General features: G+C 44.4%; 1 protein-coding gene across 8 annotated transcripts in view; it reads right to left on the bottom strand.

Moving 5' to 3' along the window:
* Sipa1l1 (signal induced proliferation associated 1 like 1) overlaps positions 1-20,494 on the bottom strand; it is a 293,066-nt gene that overhangs the window by 94,398 nt on the left and 178,174 nt on the right. For all 8 annotated transcript variants that reach the window (XM_036205565.1, XM_036205563.1, XM_036205571.1 and 5 more), the window contains 2 exons: positions 18,475-20,272; positions 1,749-1,879 (listed from right to left, as the gene is read on the bottom strand). In XM_036205565.1, the coding sequence (XP_036061458.1) occupies positions 1,749-1,879; positions 18,475-19,972 (1,629 nt within the window). In that variant the 5' untranslated portion in view covers positions 19,973-20,272. The remainder of the gene's footprint in view (positions 1-1,748; positions 1,880-18,474; positions 20,273-20,494) is intronic.

The raw sequence follows: 20,494 nt of genomic DNA, 5'->3' as shown, positions 1-20,494 counted from the left end.
TAATGAAAGGACCTGAAATCAGATAGCAAATGGGAGAGAGGAGAGAATTCAGATCCATGAACCGTCAAAGGGTCCTGGGGCTTGTGAGCACGTGTCGGAGTGAGAATGCGGGGAGCCCCAGGCACACCTGAGTAGGCTGAAGCCACCAGAGGAGCAAAGCCCTCAAGTCCTTAGAGCCCACGGGAAGAACCCCAAGTTCACGGAGAGGACAGAGGAGGGGGTTACGGGAAGGGGTCGGGGAGACTCAGGTATACTGGCTGCTAGGCAGACAAGTACTTGGGCTCTACTGAGAAGGATGGAGAAAGCTAAAGAACTCTGAAGAGATTCCAATGACATTTCCTAGAGATTCCCTACTGGTGAAAGGATGCGGAAGTAGGCCTGAGTGGTGGGGATGGAAGTGGTTGAATTCTAGACATACAGGATCTGAAGACAAGACTGCAAAGGTTGCTGACAGACTAAATCAGGGGCGGGAATGCGAAGAGAGGAGTCAAGTGTGACATCAGGATGTCTGGCCCAAACAAACATTATTTCACAAGTGGCCAGAGACTGAAGGTCATTCACTGGGCCCTAAAGGACAAGTGCAATGGTTTTCTGAAGAGCATGTCACTTGGAACTTTCAGTTAAAGGCCAAGACAAAGGCCTCGCCTGGTGAGGCCTCTAGGAAGATGGCCAGGCCTGTGACTGGAAGAGCAGAGTGGGGAGCAGAGCCGGACAGACTTACAGCACAGAAGAAAGAGCCTAAGGGAAAGTGGGAGCCAGTGGGGTTCAGACCTCTGTACTGTACAGGAGCAGGGCAGAAGTCACCCCTGGGGGCATCAGTGCAGGGCCTGAGGACAAGGGCCTACAGAGAAGATTCTATCCCAACTTTTCACATAGGTAGGGCAGCGACAAGATCATGGTAAGGCCAAACCACACCACAGAAAAGGGAAGCTAGGCTGGAGCTTCAATCGGAAGTGTGTGTGTGTGTGTGTGTGTGTGTGTGTGTGTGTGTGTGTGTGTGTCCATGTGTGTGTGTGTGGGGGGCGAGGGGGCTTGCTAGAGAGTGGAAAAAGACAGCAACAGACAAACCACTTGGAAATAAGATAAGGGTGATTAGGAAGTCTAGTGGATCTGGAAAGGTAGAAAAGGGCTGACTGAGCCATCATCAGCTCTGACACAGGAAGCCCATGAACACAGGCAGGCTCTTCACTCCTCCCTGGCCACTACAAACAACACATTAGATACAAAGGCCTTGCCTTTAAACACTTATTTTTAATTTCCCCAGAGTTCAAGCTCAGAAACAATTAGGAAGCGAAGCCAACCCCTGAAACTTGCCCTGTGTTCAATGAAGGAAACAAAGCCAAATGCTCTATTTACACTAATTTCAAAACTATACTATTTTCTTGATACCGCAGGGGTATTAGAGCATTGATATATAAGAACAATCTAAGGTGAATTAGGAGCTGAGGCAATACATTGATAACTGGAATAATTATATACATGCTCAGAAAGAAAAGGCAAAAAACCTCAGAGCCCCCAACGTGTCCACATGGGTTTCTGGTTTAAATGCTTTGTAAGCTATTTCATTTTCTCTTTCTTAAGAGAGGACCCAGCAAGCATTTTATCAGCTCAATTATCTCCCCAGCCCTGGGTCTTCTTTGTTCCAAGAACACTGTGACCTTGTCCTACTGAATGTAACCCCAGCTCCCTCTTCTGCTCCATTTTCCCCTGCTGGATTAAGTCTCAAACCTTGCTCACCTGCAACTTACCTCACTAGTTCTAAAAATGATGCGGTAGTTATACGGAGATCCATTTTCTTTCATTTCTTCTGGTTTTTCCCTTCGAATGCTCACAGCCACAGGACCAAGATTCTCATCAGCCCCCAAATAGTTCCAGTGTTCTTAGGTAAAATAAGATAAAACAATATTAAAAAATGCATCTAACACTGGAAATCATCACGTTCCATTTGGATTCAAGATCACTTCCCAGGAATTATCAGTAAGTTATAAGCATGTTTAATAAACATTATCATCTTTCACTGAGCTATATAAACACTAAGGCTACCTAGGACTTGCTCTAGAGGAGATAGTATGAAGGCCTGCTGGGTTCTTACTATGCCACACTCACTATTCTGTTTTGCATGTGCTTTCTCCCATGTCCCACCGTTTTCATAGGCTACAGTTTATATGCACCTTGTGTTAGGAGGGCTTTTAACACTTTCTTTAGACATACAATAGAGTTTGAGGAGAGGAGCTTCTCTTGGGTTAAAATGATGTCCCTGCATTGGAAGGAAAAGCCACTTGGGCTCTATGCTCTCAGGCAGCCTATGCCAGGTAAAGGAGCTCAGAGGAACAGGCCTCACTGTGCTCCGGGAAGTAGGAACCCAGGGTTCTTGGCCTTATCAACAATTCCCATGGAATGAGACAAACTGTGGTCACATAACCTGGAGGGTACAGTGGACTGGGAGAACAGGCATCTCCTAGCCAACCAGTGTGCCTGTGACTCATAGGATTCTCCATGCTCTCACCTGTTCAAGGACCCAAGCCTCAGCATGGCCTTGGTAGGGGTGGGGTAGAGTACTGGGAAAGTTTCCGTCTAACAAGAAGGAGGTGGAAGTCAAAGTTGAGTTACCTGGAGTGAGGAGGGCAGATCAGTGATGGAGTGCTTGCCTAGTGTACATGAGGGCCTAGATCCCATCCTCAGCACTAAAACAATTACGGATAGAAAACAATAAACTGATACTTACAGGCACTTGAAGATAGACCTCTAAAAATTTAAACTGTTGATATGTACATGAAATGTTCACAGATGAGGAAATCCATACAACACAAAAGTATGTGACAAGCAGAGCATATAACTTAGTTTTCAAACTCCCAAAAATTTGCTTTATGTTGTTCTATGTCATCCACACGTGACATGACTAAATAAGTCATGACATGATACATTACTGGCATACAAAATGCATATTTAAAACATGTTATTTTCATACAACATACATACGTATTTGAAAATCCATGAGAATAATAAGAAATAATTTAGCATATCTAGTCATATGGTTTTAAAATTTAGGAAATGCTCATGAAAATACTCTGCAAGTAAATACTAATGTACAATTATACAGGATAGAGTCAAAAACACTGTAGGCTCTAAAAATATTATAATCCATGGAAATTCAAAACACAATGGGAATACAGGCAACAAGCACTTCATACATGGACAACTGAGAAACAATCCAATAAACACCACAAATTCAAACACTCACGTACACCCTCAAAGCACAGCACATGGGAATCACACTCACAGATATTTACTCTTACTTTGCACACAATTCTAACAAGCGTGGTTGTCTGGTCTTCCAGCCCACAGCTCTATCCCGGTGTTGACAAAGTCCAGGGTCGGGGCATGCAGACAGCAACGCGATAGGACAACTGACGACGGAAAAACAGGAAGTGGGGAGACAGGAAGAGTGTGAACAAGTCGACAAGAACTTAGAAGAAACAAGACAGCATCGGGACCATTTACTGAAGAGCAACTACGACACCCTCCGAGATCTCAATCCTGCAGTGCAGAACAATGGTGGGTCTGTCAAAGGGGCCTGTGGGCCACACACACTCTACTTCCTAGTTCATACACGGTTCCCATGTCAGGTGGGTGGGATTGCTGCTTCAACTGCTGGGAAAACTCACAAAGACACAACACTCCAGATTCGTCATCTGTAACTCCAACCTTGAGGCTTTCCCCTTTAGCCCGCCCTGGTCAGCTCTCTGCTTGTGCAGGGCTAATGCTTCCAACAGTGCCCCTCACTCCTTCAACTCAGCGAGCACTAATGCTGTCAACGGGAAAGCAGGGAAGCAAAGGCGTTCGTTCGGAAGCAAATGCACTGCCCACCACCTTGATGCACGCGGATCTACTTCCAGCCAGACTCTCATCCCCCTCCATCCTGGCCTCCGCTCACCCTGCACTTCCAGGAACACACACATGTGCCGCCATCACCACCTGCTTATCTGTAACTGATTCCTCGCTAGCTGTTCTTTCTCAGTACTCCATCTCTAGTCACCCTTCAAAACTAAACAGTCCTTTCCTCTTGTTCCCACTGGAAACTTCTGTTTAGATCTTCACTTTAGATCCCTGTCTCACTTCCACTACATGGCTGCCTTGGAGTGAGAACAACCAGAGCTTTTGTTTTTTCTACTTTGTTCAAACTCTGCAACATCTAGTACAGATGGTCATTTTTTTAAGAAGGAACATTCTTACTCACTGACTAATATGAAATCACCTTCTTCTGATTATTCTCCAACCACTTTGGCTGTTTTTGCTTGACTTTACTTCTTACTCTTGAATAAGCCATTCACTCCAAGGTTTTCAACTGCTAATTTTATGGGAACCTCCCATGGGAACTAGACAGCACTCCTAGCTACCCGCCTGTGCCAGCACGCACCACATTCACCCAGGTGCCTGCACGCCCTCTGAACTCGACCCCCTAACTCTCTCTCAACTGTCTACTGTCTTGCCCATGCGCACTGTGCTCATGTTTGCCTTATTTGCTTCTTTCCAAGTTCACAGGGCAGCTAGACACTCCTTTTCAAATGCAATTCTGGCCAATCACCATGAAGCTTTAAATCCATGCATGGGTTCTCAGAGGCCTTGGATATTTTTCACGGCTTCCTAAAAGGTCTTTATGACCCGTCACTAGATGAAACCATTCTAGACCCAGACTTCTCACAGCTGAGGGCCATTTAAACTTCTTCGGGTGTCCAAACTCCCACGACCATACTTCATTTGACTACATCCTTTAATTCGGTCTCACCTGGAATGCCCCTGAGGCGTCTTCTAAAAGAAGAGTGGAAAACTGGTGTGCACTGGAGGAATTTACAAAGTAAAACTAGCAGTTTGAAAGTACTAAGAATTTCCAACAGATTAATAAAAACAAATATTTCATATGTCTCAAAGATAAAGGTGTAGAAGCATTATAAAACAAAAGCACAAATTTAAGCATCTTTAGTATTAATTGAGAGATAATTATTATTAATATTAAAATAAACTATTATTTTAAAAACAAACTAAACCCTATATAAAATAAACTATAATGAAACTAGAGACTAAAAATGAAAATTACATTTCTTTTTTGGCATCACCATCAAAACTTGACATATATTTGTGCGTGTTTTCCCATCTATTTCTGAGTTGGGCTGGGGTAATGGGCTAATCGTTAACTAACTTCACTTTCCTCACTCTATCTTCAAACACACCCATCTCTGGTCTGATAAGGCCAGAGAGATCTCTTTGAACTTCCATGCCTCTTTATACAGACACATAATTTTAAAAATGGAACAAGGAATTCTAGCTATTATTTCTACAGTGGCGTCTTGGTCATTCTCCACCTACGTCAGTTCCACTGGGGTGGTTCCCAGAGGATCAGCCTCTGCAAGTTCAAAGGGTCTCAGGCCGTGTAAGAAGTACACAATAAAAGCCATGTCAGTACACAGCCCCTCTTTCTGCCTATAGAATTATAGGAACAGAAGTAAACCTCTCCTGCAAACAAACACAAGTTCCCTCAATTCACATCCTAATGTGATGCACTGTCCCCAGGAGAGAAGAGTTTTACTTCACCAAGCCAGCGTAAACTGAATTTTAGATTTCAGATTCTGTCTCAAGACAAATGTGCCAGATTCTACCTGGTCAGTCTAGCCTCTGGCTATGCCTGGCTCTGCGCATCCATTTCAGTATCTTCCTCTCAGCATCCCAGTCTTGGCTCCAGGATGCATAAATTATAATAATTAAAATTTCTTTCCTTCTTATCGGCCATCTCTCTCCACTCTTGTCAAGAACAGACAGGGAGCCTTTCCAGGCAGATGCACAGTTGGCTCTGCCTTTCTTCGGGGGGGGGGGGGGGGAGAATGGATGGGAAGGAAAGCGAGGGAGGACACTGGACAGGGAATTCAGGGTGAAGAAAGAGGAAGAGCAGAGAGCATGGGGAGCTGCAGACCTGAGTGGAAATGCTGCAGGCGGAAGACTTCACACAGGCACTACATCACCAACTGCAGCAGTACTGTGGAGTCAGCAATGACATGCAAAGACCCAGCACACCGTCATCGGACTTTTAGAGGCATGGCAACGGCGTCTCTGGACAGGCACAAGCACAGACCGCAATGCCACAATCAGGCATATCCACCAATGACATCAAAGCTCATTTTCTTAGCAATTACAGCTGTACTGTGTTCCCAGAAGTCTCCAAAATCTTATAAACAGCAAAGAGTTAAACACATTTGGTGGCCAGAGGCATGTGCTGTTCACTTGAGAGCACATGTTCTGCTTACTCCTGATTTGCAAAGGTTTGTGTGTGTGTGTGTGTGTGTGTGTGTGTGTGTGTACATACGTACAGGAGACATTAGTGTCCTCCCTTAACACTGATTCCTCCCAATCTTCATTGCTTATAATGGACATTCTAATAGATGTTTATCCTCAAGGTTTTTTTGTTTGTGTATGGTGTACATGTGTGGAGGTATGCTCACATGTATGTAGGCACATATGCTCATGTGTGTGCATGCATGTAGAGGCCCAAGGTTGATGCTGGGTATCTTCCAAGATGGCACACCATCTAAGTATTGAAGCAATGTCTTCCGTTGTACCAAGACCTGGCATCTGGCTGTATAGCTAGCCAGCTTGCCCTAGAGATCCCCAGGCTCCACCTCTGTGGACTGGGATTACAGGTGGACCACCAAGTCCACTGGATGCTTTACATGGTTTCTGGGGAGCCACACTCAGCAGCCGATACACCAATTACAGAGCCATGTCTGGAGCCCCTAAAGTTTTCTTATTGGATTATGAAGTCGAACACTCAGGAATTGTACTGTTTCTGGGGCATTCCATATAAAGGGATTTCTTTATCTTATTTATTTATTTATCTATTGGTCAGCAATTCACAATTATAATGAGTACTTGACACTCTTAAAGAGAAGAGGGGCGAATAGCTGAAAACTCTCTTAACTGCATCAAATACCAGCACCCCATTTGCACCTGGGCTATGTTCACACATGTGCAGTCGGGAAAGCCATGCCTGGCCTTGAACTGCGAAGGAGACAGGAAAGCTGAACCACAAGAGTGAGCTTCTACCGCAGTTTCTGGGTTGCTCATTCAGTTTTCATATCTGTTGTCTGTTTGTTAGTATTTCAGTTAAAAAGTTCCTTAGGGACATTGTACTCACAACTGAGAATGATGATCAGTTAAGATATACCTTAATTTTTACTCAATAGTTTATAAAATGATAACGTATGGCCTAAATGTCTACATATAATCATCAACTTAAGATTGTAAATGGGGAAATACACAGTGAAAACACAAGTTAAGACAAACTGGATTAAATGGCTATCTTCTGCCTAGCACAACTGGAAACTCTTCTGAATGAAAAACAAACAATACAAAGAAGCCCCCGCTAGAGCTGGGACTCCACGTGTGGCAGCAGTGTAGACGAACCCCAAACATTTCAGGAGCCAGCATGGCAACACACAGTGAAGCCATAAAAAGACTCACGTTCTAATCTTAGGGTTACCCCTACTGACTACACAGATGGATCCCCCCATTTTCCCTAGAATACAGTGGCATAGGGATGGGGGTGAGGGCTGCAAACACCAGAAGTAAGCTGAAGAGGTGAGCTCCACCGTCTACTGGGGACAGAGGACCAGGGGCCACTGTACAGGTGAAGAGGTGAGCTCCACCGTCTACTGGGGACAGAGGACCAGGGGCCACTGTACAGGTGAAGAGGTGAGCTCCACCGTCTACTGGGGACAGAGGACCAGGGGCCACTGTACAGGTGAAGAGGTGAGCTCCACTGTCTACTGGGGACAGAGGACCAGGGGCCACTGTACAGGTGAAGAGGTGAGCTCCCCGCCCAAACTGGAGTCACCTCTTCCTTGCTCACAGCTCACATTTTATTTTGGATTCCTAGCTGCGCTGCTGTCATTACAGGCTCCCTCTATGAGCTTTGACCTTTAATACTTTCATTCACAGGAGAATCTGAACGACACTAGGAAGGTGCCTGAGTAGAACACAGGTTTCTGTGAGGCTCTTGCATTTCCGCCTGCATTGGGTCCAATCAGTTCCGGTCTTGTTTTCTTACTGTGATTATTAACGTTGGAGAAGATAAAGCTAGCAGAACTAAATACTGTACATAGCAGCAGCAGAAATAAAGTGGGAGGCAGAGGCAGCCTGCTTTTAAAATGAAAGCTACATTGGCAGAAGTGGAGGTAAGAACAGGCCAGCGGTTTAAAGAAACTTCTTGAGAAGTGTGCCACTTCAGAGTCTTACTGTCTCACCCCAAGGGCTTATTCTAAGAGTAAGGGCAGAGCTTCCATGAGAACTGAGTGCCCAGGACTGGACACCATAGTTAAAGGTCAGGGAACCCATGGGGACATCTGCATAGGGCTGGCCGCACGCCAGGGTTCTGTCCCAAAGCACTGCACTGAGCCTGTGATTACTGATGTGCCCACACTTAGGAAACGCTCGGGATTCTGAGGTTCCAAGTCATCTCTCCACAGGTAACTCTTGAAGATGGAGTGGTGAGCATGTGGTATCTCTACAATCCCCACACCTGGGGATATGTGACAAGAGGATCAGTGGTTGAGACAATGCAACCTGGAAAGGAGGGAGGGAGAGGGGGGAGAAGAGGGAGGGAGGGAGGAGAAAAAGTGGAATCGAGTCTTGCTGCTTAAAACATTTTCGAGGAATAGAGATCTATCTCAGTGGGTAGAGTGCCTGACTAGCAATCAGAAGTCTCTGGGTTCAATGCCTAGAACTGCAAAAATCAATCCATTAATTAACCAATCAACCAAAACAAAACAGCATTTGCCTAAGCAGACCCCAACAGTCTCCTTACTTGCTACAAAAATGGCAAATTTTATTATTAAGTTATGTTGACCTTAATAAACTCCACCAAAATGATCATAGCAAAAATATAAAGAAAACTATTTAAATAAAGGGCAAATGAGTAACGAATCGTGAGTGTGCTATTGACTGCCATCAGCCTATGGCAAATGTCTAATAATTATCTTTCAAAAATTACATTCCACATTGTTAAAAAAAAAAAAAAGTGTATCAGTTCAAAGTAGCTAAGAGAATGCTAGAGTTCAGATGCAGAGAATCCATTCACATGCGTATGCAAGCCCACAATAGTGAAAGATCAGACGCAGTGAGGATGCCTGTGCCTACAGACATCAATTGGTGGTTGGTTCACTCCCACAAAACCACCATAACCACACACAGTTACTTGAGGTCTCATTTCCTGGTTTTTTGTTGTTGTTGTTTTGTTTGTTTGTTTGTTGTTTTTGAGACAGGGTTTCTCTGTGTAGCTTTCTGCACCTTTCCTGGGACTCACTTGGTAGCCCAGGCTGGCCTTGAACTCACAGAGATCCGCCTGCCTCTGCCTCCCAAGTGCTGGGATTAAAGGTGTGCGCCACCACCGCCCAGCTGAGGTCTCATTTCTTGAAGAGAAAAGAAAAGGAACTTCACACACTGAGGGTCTGGAGAATAACAGCAAAAGGCCATATACACAGGGGACTCTCAGTCATCATACCCAGTGCTATAACAGGATACCCCAGTCGCTCAGCTCAGACTACACAGTAGCACCAAACATTCACTTATAAGACATTTCCCAAACAACCTAACCTGTGGTCCTGATCGTTGAAGTGTATTTGGATTGCTGTGGCTCAATGCATTCCCAAGGTGTCCCCAGAGAAACAAGAGTGTCATGGTGACTGGACAGCCAAGGCTCCTTGATGGGCAGGACAGGAAGGAAATGCTGCAGTAGGGGCTGGGAGGAAGGAGGAGGCGCTCCCGCAGTTACAAGTGAGGGTTTCTACTCTGCACCCTGCTTGCTGCCCTTTCACCCTACAACGACACGTCCTGGTAGAGTGGTCACAACACTTCCCCAGGAGTAGCCCTCTGCCTTTCTGTGTTAGGAGGCTACCTGGGGCCAGAGCCCCTCAGAGCTGCAAGGGAAGAACTCATAAAATAGGTGCCAAATAGTGTATGAACAACTGAGTAAGTAAATAAATGAACATGTGCTTATTTCTATATTTAACACCAGTGCAAAAGTGTTTGGGGTAGTCCTGTGAATAGAAAATAAACTTTATTTTCTGTATTCCCATACTATTCCCTGTAACAAGCAAGCCTATTTATGCTTTGAGGGGAGTTGTTTTTTATTTCTGTTTTGAGACAGGGTCTCTCTCTATAGTTCTCTGGCTATCATTGAACTCACTATGTAGACCAGGCTAGCCTGGAACTTAGACCTGCCTCTGCCTCTAAGTGCTGGATTAAAGGTGTGTACCACCATACCCAGCTCTATTTATGCTTTTGTCTGAACCTTTTTGTAAAGTTGGCTCTTTTTCTGGATAGAATGAAGGCTCTATGAGGGCCTCATACTCCTCTATCTCCTCTATATGCAACAGCCATTGAGTGCAACACTGATTTCCCTTTAGGAAGAACTTGCTGTTGGTTCAGCCCTGCAGGAAAAGCAATTAGCTAAGTCTCTGGCCTCTGAATCTGTGGCAGTTAGGCAGCTGAGCCATAGTCTGCCAAAACAGCCCTTAGTTGGTACCTGAGCATGGGGAACAGGGGCGTGGCAGGAAGTGACATGGCCAGGCATTTGTCCCCTCTGGGAGATTTCTTGATGTTCTTTCTCCATCACGCTAAGATGTTTGTTAGTATGAACCCTGTCGGGAGCTCTTCTGACCTAATTCTGCCTCCATTCTCCTTTCCTCTTATGCTGCATCACCGTCGGAAGGGTTTCTCCACATGCTCTGCTTTCTTTCCCTTCTGGACTCTACATCACCAGGCCCCCAGCCTGTCTGTTCCTTTCTCATCATCTGCTTATCAGACAACCTGACTGGCTTCATGAAAGACAGTCCTGGCAAAAGCTGGATTCTGAACAGGGAAGATCGTGTATAGCTAGAAAGACTAAAAATCTATTGCTGGGATTCCAACCATGGATAGACAAGGAAGACCTGCAACTATGTATAGGGTTGGTAATGGGGCATAAAGAACCTGAGTTACAATCTACTGAGACTCTAGTAGCCTTCCAAAACGAGGGGAGGTGGAGAACAATGGACTTACAACAATGGAGGTATTTACAGAAGAAGGGCAATGCCAAAAAGGTCTCAACTTCTATAACATATCAGAGAGGGCAACTCAAAGCCATCCCAATGCACGCAGGGAAGAGCCACTAAGGCTCAGCAAGAACCAAGAAAGCCTGGAAGTAGAGTATATGATATGGATAATAAATGCAATTCAATATAATTTTTGGAAAGGTTTTTGAAGCTATTGATAACTGGGGCATATGGAAAAATCATACTAATGAGGCAGAATAGGAAAACAGAAATTGAATGTAGAAGCAAATGCTTTTGTTATACTGAAGGTTGAATACGTGAATACTAAATCTGGTTATGAGTCTTGAGATAATAAGTTAGATACACTAAACAAAATATGAACACAAATATACCTGCCATCAAAAGGTGGACATTTGATAAACAGTCTGAAAAGAACTTCTGGCAACAAATTCTAAAATAAATCTCTCCTATGGGACTTTCTACATAGGAAATGGGCAGTATTATCACCTCTAATTTTATTGCCAAACAAACTGCATTTTTATATGAGTGGATCTGAAAGGATGGCTGAGATGGGGGGGTCTTCTGATGGCCCATTTGATCTATAAGCAAATGGAGGAGAGTGAGTGCATGCCCTTTCTACACCCCATAACCTCTGAACCCAATCACTTTATGGATAAGAGAGAGACTCTGAATAATGAGGGTCAAGAGGCTGGGGAATCATAGCCAAGGAAGGAGAGAATGCTTGTTTCCAAAGAAGCAATGTGTAATGCTTTACTTAGCGTATGATGGCCTGGAAGCCTTAAGCAGATAGAAAGATAGCAGCCAGCAGGTACAAGAACACCTGCCTATACTTCCAGCTACTTAAAAGGCTGAGACAGAAGAGTTGGGCCTAAGAGTACAGGGCTAGCTTGGGCAACACAGTGAAGCATCACCTCAAATCAAAGAGGTTAGCAAAACATGTACCTAGGCAAGCTTCTCAACAACAAATTCATGCCCCACATTGTAGTAGAATATTTCAAGTTGTGTTACTTTTTTTCATGTTGCATTTGTTGAACTCTGTGAAGCTGTGTTGTTACTGTGCCTGTGTAAAACATTTGATGGTCTAATACAGAACTGGCCAATAGCAAGGCAGGAGAAGGACAGGCGGGGCTGGCAGGCGGAGAGCATGTATTGGAGAAAAGAGGAGTGTAAGCTCTGGCAGCCACAGGAGGAGGACAACTGCAGGGCCAGCCACCCAGCTACACAGCCAGCCATCGAGGAAGAGTAAGATTTGCAGCAGTTAGAGAACAGGAAAAGTCCAGAGGTAAAAGGTAGTTAGGATAATTTAAGATAGGGAAAGCTAGAAACTAAGCCGCTGGGCATTCGTAAGTAATAATAAGCCTTCGTGTGTAATTTACTTTGGAGCTGAGTGGTGGGCCCCCAAAGACCAAAGACCAACCTACAAAAAAAAATTGGTGCCCAACGTGGAGCTAAAGTTAAAAAAAAAAAAAAAAAATTCAGTGAGGAAACATACACTTACACACTTACTTTCAAATGAGCTGGACAACTAGCATAATCTTATTAAAAACTAATTACAATACCCATGGAAGGTGAAGTTAACTGTTACCTTTAAGAGCACAGTATGCTTGGAAGCACAGTCTTGTTGACTGTACCTGAAGATTAAATGATCTACCTCAGAAAATTAAACACAAATAAGCATCTGGAAAGAACCCTCAACACTAAGGAACCCCATAGGACTTTTCTCAACAACATAAGCAGCCTTAGGGATAGTTTGTGTTTGCTCCTTGTGCTCTCCTTTCCTTCTGATCCAAGGTCCAGCCTCCTCTATGAGGGCTAACCTCTCCAAGGTGCTTGATGCTGCCCACACAGAAAGAAGTCTCAAACTTTAAATGCTGAACTGGGGACTAACCAATAACTGGGATTCTCAATCTATTAAAATAAGTTACATGGGGGTTGGGGATTTAGCTCAGTGGTAGAGCGCTTGCCTAGCAAGGGCAAGGCCCTGGGTTCAGTCCTCAGCTCAAAACACACACACACACACACACACACACACACAAAACCTCTTGCCAGGCGGTGGTGGCGCACGGCTGTAATCCCAGCACTAGGGAGGCAGAGGCCAGCCTGGTCTACCAAGTGAGTTCCAGGAAAGGCGCAAAGCTACACAGAGAAACCCTGTCTCGGAAAACAACAACAACAAAAAAGTTACCTGGCCTCCACCACCTTCAAATCCCAGCTAGGTCTGCTCACATTAGGCAGTGAATGCAGGCATGCCTGTCCTCCACAGCCTCAGAGGTCTTTGTCCACTTCTCTTCTAGAAACAATGGAAGATCTAACTCCACAGAGAAATAGACCAGCTATCTGCCAGTTGTTAGCATACACAAAGGCTACATACACAAGGGGTACCACGGAGCCAGAGCAAGACAGTTAATTCTGAAGGACATCAGATAAGCAGGTGACCTGCCTTACCCATAAAGTGTACAAGAACACAGAACTCTTGACAATAGGTGAATACTACATATTTTAGCATAACTTACTCGTTAGCAGGGTGCGTTCAGCTATCTGCAACTAGGGAGTTTAGCTGGAAGCTGTGGAGTTGGTGTGGGTCTTTGGCTCTCAGTGCCCTCTTTCATCCACTAATGACCTAATGACACTCATTTAATAGACTAGGACATAAAACATAGCTCTTGATAGCAAACCAGAATACATCAGTGCAGAAGCTGTCACTTTTGTACAAACAATGGTGTGTGCCATGTTCTAGAGAGCAGCTGTTAAAGATGGCTGACTACAAGATGAAAAGGAAGAGAACTGGCAACCAGCCTGTTGTTTGAATCTTAGATGGTCTTTTAATAAAATTTAAAAAAATAAATAAATAAAAAATAAATAAATAAATAAATAAAAGAGCCAGGTATCAGGGTGAAAGCTGAAAGATCAGAGAAGCAGAGCAGCCACTAGTTCTTACCTCTATGAAATCCTTAGCCTAAATAGACAGAGTTCCTGTTTCCTCATGCCTTATATGCCTTTCTCTGCCCTGCCATCTTACTTCCTGGGATTAAAGACGTGTATGCTTCCCAAGCAAAGGCATGGGATCTCAAGTTCTGGAATTAAAGGTGTGTGCCACCACTGTCTAACCTCTATGTCTAATCTAGTGGCTGGCTCTATCCTCTGATCCTCAGGCAAGTTTATTAGGGTACACAATATATCATCACACCAGCCTTTATAGGAACAACTGAAATCTAAATTTTCTCCTCAAAATAACCATCAGAGGGCCCCCGCATTCTCAAATGTGTACTTGTACACGCGCACCTGTGTTGCATAAAAAGGAAGGTAAGAACAATAAAATCACTGGCTTAGAGTCGTTGGTTTAATTATTTGTTTTCCATCAGATGACCTACAATGGCAGTTTCTCCTGGACACTGAGCAATAGGAAACCTGCCTTACCAGAGCACCTTTATAAGCTGACACCAAGCAATGCCCCATCTTTTCTCTCTCTCTCTCTCTCTCTCTCTCTCTCTCTCTCTCTCTCTCTCCCCCCCCCCCTTCCTCCCTCCCTCCCTCCACACACACACACACACACACACACACACACTTTTAATCACTGTCTCAATAAATACTACCATCAAAGCAACTCACACACACTCTCTTCCATGAGTGGAATTCCAGAACATATTGCCTGAATAGTATACCCCAAGAAAATCTGAAACATGCTGTGGGGCCACCTGATGACACAGCTACCAGCTGGGACAGAGTCCCTTCCTACACACCATGCTAGCTACAGACAACGCTGGAGTTAGCTACTCCACCTTAGTATCTACCATCTATAAATCTCCTTGACACTTTGATGTTGGTGACCAAAGAAAAACTGAACACAAAACAATGTTCTCGAAGAAAAACAAGTGAGTTAAAGGAGTGCCACCCCACCGCCCAGCATATGGTGCCATCATCAGAGCCGCAATGACAGGTTCATGGCCGTGTCAAAGCATCAGGCAAGGAGACTACATAAAGCACGAGGCAGAAACAGCAAATCAACTACAGCCTCACTGCCATCTCAGGCTAGGTGAAAACCAACAGGAGAAGACAAGAGAAAGAAGCAGAAAGAAGAGTATGGACGGCTGATGCTAATCCAAGGAGAAGTGCCAGGCTCCTCTTGTGGTGCAGCATTTATCCAGTAATACTCAGCCTTTATGTTGGAATCAAGCGGCCTTTAAAGTTTAAATTTACAAAATAAGAATGCTTATGAAGACAAGGTAATATTAAAGTAATTATAACTTCATCAGCTGAACATGATTAAATATTACACATGATGCTGACTGGGGACTGTACTTTAGTAAAGGAAACAATAATGGATTATTTTTATTATCTAACATATAGATACAATAATAATAATTACTAATAATAATTTCCCTGGAAACAGCCACAGTGGAGTCAGGGACCCATAAACAGGTGACTGGAAAGAGGAGCTAAAGAGGGTGAGGCGACAAGACACAACTAGGGGTTACAGCCTTGCTGCCAGGGGGAAATTCCTCTGGACTATGCTACACTCTCCACAAAAAGATTGAGGGACAGAGATAAGAAGCAGGCACAGACCTCACTGAGCCAAAGCCGCATGGAAAAACTTAAGAATTAATTATATCTTATTATATTATTGCCATCACATTGATTCTACATACAGTGATGGTTTAAGGAGTTTGATTTCTGTTTCGTGTTATTACCGTCATCAATTTAGGACATCATCAATAATGGAATGGATGGCTCAGAAATTCCAAGGCGTGCAGCCCAAACAGTCTCTAAGAGCAGGCATACTCTTGACTTCCCTTGGCTGGACCTCTTGAGTCAGCCACTCTCTCAGTGTCCCTGACACCAGGCTGACAGGTGCCAGTGGCATGAGCTGCCACCTCTTGTACCCACACAGGCTTTCCGCTCCCACCAGCTGGACTTCCTGCTGGAAGCAGAAGTCACTGCATCTTCCTAGAGCTGCTGAGGCCAGCTGACTTATTTTAACTATGAAGCGGACTAAATGAGCATAAAAGATGAAGACAGTTTCTATGAAAGCTAAACTGATGACTTGAGAATGCCTTTCCAGAGGCAAGTCACGGAGGAGAAAGCCGCAGGTTAGATGTGGCACGTCAGCCGAAAAGTGGTGCTGGAGGGCATCACTGGCTTGTGCCATTAATAAGAGGGAGTGTGCAAAGCAGGACCAGTGTTAGCAAGGCACCTGGACCCGCAGGAGCAATGTCTATTTACGTCGTGAATCCCTCGGGTAGGCATATTTTCCACAATTCCCTGCTTTAACGGGTATTTTCAATTAAGCAGTAGCACTGACACTTGTTGGAACCAGGGTATTTTCTATGCTCCAACCCACTAACTGCTGGATTGGGGCTTCTGGGTTTACGAGGTTCTATGAATCACTTTGGACTCCGGGTATTCAAGTTCTGATTCCACACCCTTGAAAGATAAAAATACTTAAAAGAAGGTTCCCCTTTTCTTTCCTCTCACATGACAGAGGTGAGGGAAGAGTGGTGAAGAACATGGCTGTCCCTCACAGAACAAAGGAGTTCAAGGATAGCCTATCACCTAAGCCCCAGTATGCTCCTCTGGAAACCATGATTAACAACTCATCATCTCCCTCCTGGGCATTGAGAGTTAGAAATCAAAACTGTTGTATGAAAGGCTTAGCACAGTGCCTGGTCACGAAGCGCTGAAAACTGTTCATGTCAAGTATCACCACACTACCCAGTGAGAAAACAACCAGTGCCCAAATAGGAAAAAGTATGCTCGCTTACATGCTAGACTCCAAGTCACTGTGGATGACAGGTGGAACGAACACCTCAGAAAAGCTTAGAAAAATTCCGAGGCAATGTAGAGTAGGAGTTCCTGGTTAGAGGCAATTTACCACCAAAGAAACACTTTGTCATACCGGGTATATTTCAGGCTGTGTTCACTGGTGGGGAGGGCAAAGAGAAAACCTATTGGCATCTAGGAAGTAGTGGCCAATGATGCTAATCTTACAGGGTACAGGACAGTGTCCACCTTTACAAAGAACTCTCAGCCCCTAAACACCGAGCTGGTGAGTCTGAGAAACCCTTTGCCCTCCCATGCAAAAGAAAGATCATTTCTAAAACTGAACTTCAGAAAGTCACTTAGAAAATAAAATTGGGATATCCATTATATTGATTCCAGAAGCCATGTTGTAGATACTTAGGAATAAGAGAGATTGGTGTTTAGTGATGAGACACAATACTTTTACCAGTAAACCTTCAATAGTGTCCCTCCTACAATAATCTTAAAGACATTAAGAGTCTAGAGTGAGCAATTCAATAAAGCTAGAAGGAATTGTGCATCTGAGAGCAAACTTGACTCGGGAGAATGAAGCTAAGTAACATTTCAAACTCTCCAACTGTAGTTGGCAATCACAACCTCACTGGAGAAGTTGAAAAGCAAGAAGCCCCCAGCACGGCCTCTTCATCCAGCTGCAGGGACTAGTCAGGGGGCAACAGTGTAAAATGACCAGCATGCTCCTAGTTTGGGTGCCTGGATAACACACAGTCCTCAATTTTAATGCCATTCAAAAAGCACTAGGAAATTGATAAAGAGGCCCATTTATACTACTTTTCAAAATCATCCTGCTTTTCTTAAAAGTACAAAATAGGACTACATGATCTCAGATGTGCAAGCATGCACACACACACACACACACACACACACACACACACACACACACACTTTTAGCCTACCACCTCCAAGAAAGACGAGAAAAGAAACCATCAACACATTGAGGGTTGAGTGCACACCTCCACATTTAGTGCCTTTTCTACTCAAAATAAAGGCCTACACTCAAGTCTTGCCTGAGAGTCTCACTGCCTCTGAAACTTTAATCACAATGAATTTTGTTTTTTACCAGAGGTCCTGTGAAAGGGATAGAAATATATTTTAAGCTTGATTAAAAAAAAGACTCAGGAGGTCAAAAAGTGCTAAAAAATGGAGACTATTAATTAAAAAAACTGTATCTAACAGTTTCACACATACATACATACATACATACATACATACATACATACATACATATATACATACATACATACCTATGTATCCCTAAAGATGACATAGCAAGTCAACAAAACAGAATATAATTATACTCATTAAATCAAACAGGTTTTAACTTTTAAAAAAGCCACCCTAATGTTTAATTTATGACATTTCAATATCCAAAGGGAGAAAGAACTACCCCCAAAATGCAAAGAAAAAAAAAATCACAACAAAAAGCTTTTGAAACATTTTAGCCAAGACAAAGAATCCATGCACGTCTCACGTCACACTGCTAAAGCTGTCGGTATACGTATTCTGTCTTTTTTTTCTAAGTAGAGCAAAATGAAAAAAATTAAAATAAACTTCAACTCACCCTTCTGGTAGAAGAATTTCCTATAATAGTATGCGCCAAGATCCACGTGTTCCACGGTGTACCTTTTCACCCTGTCTAGGTGCAACATCAAGCTTTCCTTGGGCACTTCGAGAACCGCCACGCCTGCGTTTGTGCAATGGGAGCTGAGGGTGGACTCAAAGGAGGCACTTTCACACCCACTGAAGGAGCCAGAATTCGACTTGGACAGGCTGATCTTCCTCTCGCCTTCTCCGCCAATCTCATTCCGAAAGTACGGACAGCTCATGACCAGTTCGTTGCTTTTGTCGTCTCCTTGGTCCATGCCAAGACTTCCTTTGGAATTCAGGTCCTCCGTGCTGCCCATGGGAGAGCTGAAGCTGGCTGAGTGAGACAGAGGCCCAGAGACTAAGGAAGCCACAGCGGCCGCTGACGCTCCTGTGGTAGTGTTTCTCCTCTTGATGACATTGTGCCTGTTCAAAATGGCTTCATTCAAGTCAAACAATATGCTCTGGACATCATAGTGGGCAAAGCACTTGGGGCATGTCCAGGGCCTCACAGAGTCTTCTGATCTGTTGTCTTCAAGGTCCGACGACTTCCCGAGTTCTTCACCTTTGGCATTGCGTAATTTACGAAAAATGGATGAGTCTCCAGTTTCAGACTTAGAGCGTCGCTTGAGTGGTTTTTCCCTTTCCTTGAAGAGCCTGAGGTTCTCTCTCTGTGAGATGGGCCCATCGATCACATCCAAGGAGAAACCAGATCCCTTGCCCCCACCAGTGATGAGGAAGTCACTGAGTTTGGTTGGAGTTGGACCTCGGTCAGATCTGTCATCTTTGTAGCCCTTTAACAAATCGAAGAAACTTTCTCCGGATGTTCCCTGCTTGTCAATTGAAGATGTGCTACCATATTCCCTGTGCAATGATGGCCCCGACTTGTAGGTGGGGGAGATACATTCATCAAAGCTATCCACATCAAGCTCACTTATGGTGATATCGCTGTTGCTGCGCTGCCGGATTCTGCGAAGGGCTTTCCTGGGGGAAGTGGGGTAGGCTTCGGGCATGAGGAATCTGGAGTCCATGTTCTCCGCTGGCCCTGTCTTGTTCTTCAGGGTGTTCTGTATGCTCTTCAGCATGGCTGAGTCATTGGAATTGAGGCTAACAGAACTCCCCTGACTCACAGGACTGCCTTTGGAGGACAGGCTCTCAAGGCAACTTGAGGTTTCTATTTCCTGGCTTGAACGGCTGGATTCTTTTACATTTTCCTTTCTTGGAGGCCAATCTGCAATTCTTGCCCTAACCCCCATCTTGGGGACCCCGGGGGTTGAGGTTATATGGTGAGGACCTTCACTTCGAGGGGGCCCTACCGCAGCCATGACTGATGATCCTAAGCTGCCATTTTGGGACCGGAAGCGACGCATGTAGAAGTCATCAGTATGAACTTTGGGGGTGCCATCTGTGCTGATAACAGAGGCTCTGTCAGCAGTGACAGGCCTTTCCGTCTGCGACCGCTTCAAGCTGGTCATGGTGTAAAAAGCAATCACTTAAATTCCTGCAGAAAGGATCACCATGTTTGTGTTTTAAATGTGCACTTCTGCTTTAGAGAATGGCTTCCAGGAAATATAGCAGTCGTGTTAAGATCTTAAACCTTTTCATTTAAGAGGTTAAATGATGCCTTGTTTTCAGACCACTGAGAATCCAGAGCTTCCAAACACTGTAATCCACAACAGTCCCTGTGCTTCGCTCTAACAGAAGGCTTCCTTCAGGAAAGACTGAACAGAACTTGTATCACTGGGACTCTGTGGTCGCCACAATCCCATGCTCCCCTAAAGAGAGGAAGACAGCCTGAATTAGCACTTGACAGATACATTTAAAATGAATACGCAACCGCAGGAATCAAGACACTTGGACAAAAGGCGCAATACTAGATTGTGGTGCACAGTTCCAAAATCCACATTTTTAATAAAGCAGATATGAAAGGAAAAATTAAAAACAGTTAATAAAACCCATCAATTACACTGAAAGAATACTTCAGGTTTGCTGAACTG

The sequence above is a fragment of the Onychomys torridus genome, chromosome 14 (genome assembly GCF_903995425.1).
Source record: "Onychomys torridus chromosome 14, mOncTor1.1, whole genome shotgun sequence".
Lineage (NCBI taxonomy): Eukaryota > Metazoa > Chordata > Mammalia > Rodentia > Cricetidae > Onychomys > Onychomys torridus.
The sequence above is the reverse complement of the archived record's forward strand: the minus strand, read 5'-3'. Positions and strand labels throughout refer to the sequence as shown.